General features: G+C 31.1%; 1 protein-coding gene across 1 annotated transcript; it reads right to left on the bottom strand.

The window, feature by feature from the left end:
• Nucleotides 1-371: 371 nt before the first annotated feature.
• LOC116130876 lies at nucleotides 372-4,238 on the bottom strand. The gene is made up of 3 exons (XM_031416572.1): nucleotides 4,093-4,238; nucleotides 897-1,093; nucleotides 372-818 (listed from the first exon to the last, which is right to left on the bottom strand). Exons 2-3 carry the CDS (start codon nucleotides 1,077-1,079, stop codon nucleotides 612-614), a joined length of 390 nt encoding a protein of 129 aa, XP_031272432.1. The 5' UTR covers nucleotides 1,080-1,093; nucleotides 4,093-4,238; the 3' UTR covers nucleotides 372-611.
• Between the last annotated feature and the right edge of the window lie 617 nt (nucleotides 4,239-4,855).

Genomic DNA, 4,855 nt, shown 5'->3' with positions numbered 1-4,855 from the left:
ATTTAAACTGATTATTCTTTTTTCTTTTTCAAATTTTTTGTTTCCTGATTAAATTAAAATTCAAACTTGTTTTTCTTTTTTTGTTTAAATCTTTTAATTTTTCAAATTTTTTGGTTAGTTTTACTTTAAGAACTTAGATTCAAACCATTTTTTCCCTGCTTTTTGTTTATTTAATTAGTATATATAAAAAAAAAAAAAAAGTAAATTAGATTTGAACCCGTGCTTATTTTTTATTTTTGGAGTTTTTCTTTTTTTATAGTTTTTTATTTTATAAATGTATAATTAAAAAACTAATAAGAAATAAACATCTAAGGGTATCTAAGTCATTTTCTTTGGTTATAAAGTAAATCACCATTAAACGTCCATAAATTGAACAATTTGAAACTTGTAGCCGTTTTCTATCATTCATGAAAAAATTATACCTTAACTGATAAAATTCCTTTCATCTATTTAGTGCAGAGATCCTATGTACAATCATGCATAACCAATGCGACCTTAGCGAACATTCACGAAACAAGTAGCTCAACAAGCATGGAAAATGTTACACTAGAGTAAGAGAAAGCACCATTAGACTGTCAATATGTCATGTATTTTTATTAGCTCTGTAATGGTCAAGGCAGCTTGGGTTGAGATTGTGAAGAATGACTCACTGATTTTGCCTGCTTGATGTTGTTTGATTTTGTAAACCAAGTTGTGTACAGAAATTGCTTGTGCGGCCCTACATGATTGCATATCAACCTGAGCTTCTGCCTCTCCCTCATCCATCTCAACACTATTTTCATGTGGCTTTTGCCTGTCAATCCTCTCAATCCAACTTCCTGAAAAGTTAAGCAAATGTTATGGTTATAAGAAGAAGCACATTAAAAATCAAACAGTTTGACTACACTCTCACAGACCTTGACGCGTTCCCAAGTCTCAGCAACAGTGAGAGGACCATGTTCCTTGACTATGTTGAATATAACCCTTGTGATGGTCTCAGTTTGCTCCGGCGGCATATTAAGCTCTATTGGCTTCATCTTTGGCTTTGGCTTCGTTGAAAAATACCTCAGAAACATTCTGCCCCCAATTCCCCAAATCATAACATAGCACACACCTGAGAGAGACAGTAAGGAAAAAAAACCTCATAAGCTAGAACATTTGGACTCTAATTCAGCTGTCAAAGGACTAAAATACCATTAAGATTTATTGGAAAAGAATTCATGACTGTCAAATTACCAAAATACCACTAGGACTTCTTGAAAAAGAATTTGACTGTTAAAGGACCAAAATACCATTAAGACTTCTATAAAGAAAGGGTAATGCTAGAGGTACAAAGAAATTTACAAAAATTTCTTATACAAAGTGATGTGACAGGAGATGAATAAAAGAGTGAATATGATAAGTTTGACTTTTTGTATTCACTCTTTCATTCATTTTCTGTCATATCACTTTATACAAGAAATCTTTGTAAATTTCTTTTTAGTTTTATAAGAAAATTAAAAAAGAAATAAACATCTGCTTTTAAAACCAAAAAAACCTTGTTAATTTTTTTTTTTAAAGAGCTTGTTCAACAGTTAATGGGGTATCAAATCTCTATTTGACATCTTCTCTTTTTCTCGTATGAGAAATTCTATTTATCATCCTCGACTGGTAAAGCTCCTTTTAAGAAATATAAAGATCCTAACAAAATCAATGACGAGTCAAGAAATCAAAGCTGTGAATAAAGTTTCTCTTCAACAAACCCAATAAATAATTTGCTTGAATCTAAAGAGTTGAGGTCTAGCGAAGACATCTAATGAAGACTTGTTGAAATCCTCACCATAAAGAAGGTACAAGAAGTTACTCAAGCACAAATTCTCTTCTCATCATTCAATTACAAATTGTTTCTTAAAAACAATAGAGGCCAATAATGATCAATTCAAATCATTGCATATTTAGAAAATTAAACTAAACTTAGATGAATAAAATTGTAAGATATATGAAACTTAGAACCTTTCTAATGCATTAATCCATGGTACTTGATTGTGAGAATGAAAATATTTAAGTGGAGGTATAGAGATGATATAGAAGAATCAGTAGGGACTTGAAAAATTCATGCAAAATTTCAACATTAGAACGCCCCATAGTTCTTAAGAAATCAAATAACATAATACAGCCATAAATCAAGCTTATTGATCCATATCCCATTAGAGAAGATCCAAGAATTGGAATTGCAATGACTACACTTAATGCTAGATGCTCTATAGGAGTTGCATGTCCAGCTGAAGCAAAAAAAAATAAAAAATGTAAAATCATATAATTAAATTAAACAATTAATATGCAATGTCTTGAATTGATCATCAATAGCCTCAGTAGTTGAGGTCTAGCTATGACATTCTAATGAAGACTCCCATTACCAAAAGTGAAGGGAGAAGAAGGCAGGTTGTTCATTGATTTAGACATTGTTCTTGCTTGCTGATATTGGGTTGAAGTTACTGTTAGATGAAAAACTAATGGGACAAGGTCTGAAAGGTTATAAAACTGAACTGATGAATCCCAAGAAGTATTGAGAGTTTAGGAATGAAAGGAAGGCTGTAAACCTCAACAGACTAGCCTCAATAGTTTCTCCACAAATAGAACAAATTATTAAGTGGAAAAATGCGATTAAAAAAAAATAAAAAGATCATGACTATCAAAGTAACAACAACAGTGTGAATTGGAATCCTTAACTTTGATGCCAAAACAAGACTTCAGGAAGTAAACATCACATCTGCCACTTAAAGCAGCACAACGATAAAAACATCAACTACTTTTGGTCGCTAAATGCCAAATCAAAGTCCTAGAAAGTCATTTAATTATCTTTCAAACAGGAATCATCTACCAGAAAATACATCAACTACAGGTTTAATTGGGCCTCGTCTAACAGTCCTGCTCTTGTTCATGTTGATCTTCAATTCTAATAGGTTTAGATTGAATAGACTCCAACGAGAAAAGCAATCTACAAAATCGTAATTTGTCCTTGATAATATATAAAAGCACATCAGAAAATCTTCAGTAATCAGTATCCAATCACAAAAACCTTGTTGACATAGGTTCCATCCAAGAATTAAGAAAATCAAATAACTGCACTGAGCAAACCATGGTTCAAAAGTGTTCCGTATTATGGATTGACACACTTTCATCAATCATCTCAAAAAATGAATAATCTCGTAATTATCAATAGAGTGCCAAAGCTTGCACAATTGTAACAATAAGAATTTAGAAATAAATAAAAAGGAAGTTCAGAATCCACACAAAAGTGAAAATGCGGATTGAGAAACACATAGATACTTTATTGTCATGTATTTGTACTATCCCCATCATGGCAAGCAGTTTTAAAGTTCCAGGAGCTCATTCTATACATTATATCCATTTATATTCCAAGAAGGACCTGAAGCTTTATGATTCAGGATCCATCTGATTATTTTGCAAAAACGATGTATCAAGACTTGGTAACTATTTCCCATTTTCCCTTCTTTCTAGAATCAAATCGATTGTCTCCATGTCAAATTATATACTTCCAGCATCAACTGTACCCTTAAGCAGTTAAACACAACATCGCAAGTTTCGCGAATTTCACATTAATTTCCAAAATGAATGATATGCAACAACAACTTATTCAAACACATGTCATGGCATAGTGGGAAAAGGAAAGCATCCGCCAATTAGTAGTGATAAAGAGGAAACCAGAAAGCTCCAACAATTGTACATAAAACCAAGAACTAAGCAGGAACCAAGCACAAATGTTCCCCTATAACAATTTCTCTTCTAGTCAAACACTGAAAATGACCCTAATCCTTACTTCCTTAGCTTCACCCAGAAACTTGAAATTCAAAATCACAACTCAACCATCATAAGTAACCCTTTCCACAAGTGACCAAAACAGCAGAAATCAAAAACACAAACACAAACTCAAACCAAAACTAAAACAAAAACAAGTAAAAGATAATGATTGTGCTGAAGAAGCCATGATTATGTAAACTTTAACTTGATGGATAATGATTGAATAAGATACAAATTTATGAAAAAGAAAGCCATGATGCAAAATCAGTGGGCATAACAAAGAGATTCTTGATTTGAAGAAGTAAACTTTACCGTATAGAAATTCTCGACCACTTTTTGCCACTTTCTCGGACCTTTTACTCTTCCCGCTAGTTTCTTGGTGAAGGTAGAGAGACGAGGCTGAGGTGTTTGATAAAATGTTGTCAAGTGACAATTACATTTTGGACTTCCTTTTTTATTAATGGCTGTTGACGGGTGGTTATTTCCGCATTGAATTTAATTACAGTTTTTTGTTTTTATAAAAATAAAAAATATAACAAAATTTACCAAAATGCATTTAGTAGAAATGAGTCACAACGTTTACAAAAAGAGATTTTTTTTTTTTTTTTTTGGCATACAATCCTAAAAATTAGTATAAATCTAAAGCAATTAAAAATCATTTTCACAATTTTATTTTGTTTATTATGTGAAACAATTTTTAATGTTATATTTAACAGATTTTCAAATATTAAGAATACTAAGATACATACAAAATTTGAATCCTATCTTAGTTTTTGAGAATTATTTTTGGATTACAAATTACACCGACTCTTATGATTTAAAAAGAGTGGATCAATCAGTATCGGACTAAGACTTGAAAGGCCTCACTTTTTGATAAATTTTATAATGACAAATTATTCTTATATTAGACTATTAAAATTAACTTTAATTTTGTATTCGTCACAAATACTTTTGACACTCTATTATTATCTATACCTTTTTTTTTATGCTATTCAAATCATTCTTCGCAAAAAGACAATTTAATAGGGAAAAAAGATTTGTAATTGGATGTATCAGATTATAAGTAATATTAAAT

The sequence above is a fragment of the Pistacia vera genome, unplaced genomic scaffold (assembly GCF_008641045.1).
Source record: "Pistacia vera cultivar Batoury unplaced genomic scaffold, PisVer_v2 Contig225, whole genome shotgun sequence".
In the NCBI taxonomy this organism is placed as follows: domain Eukaryota; kingdom Viridiplantae; phylum Streptophyta; class Magnoliopsida; order Sapindales; family Anacardiaceae; genus Pistacia; species Pistacia vera.
Note: the sequence above shows the minus strand (reverse complement) of the source record. Positions and strands in the feature narration are given on the sequence as shown.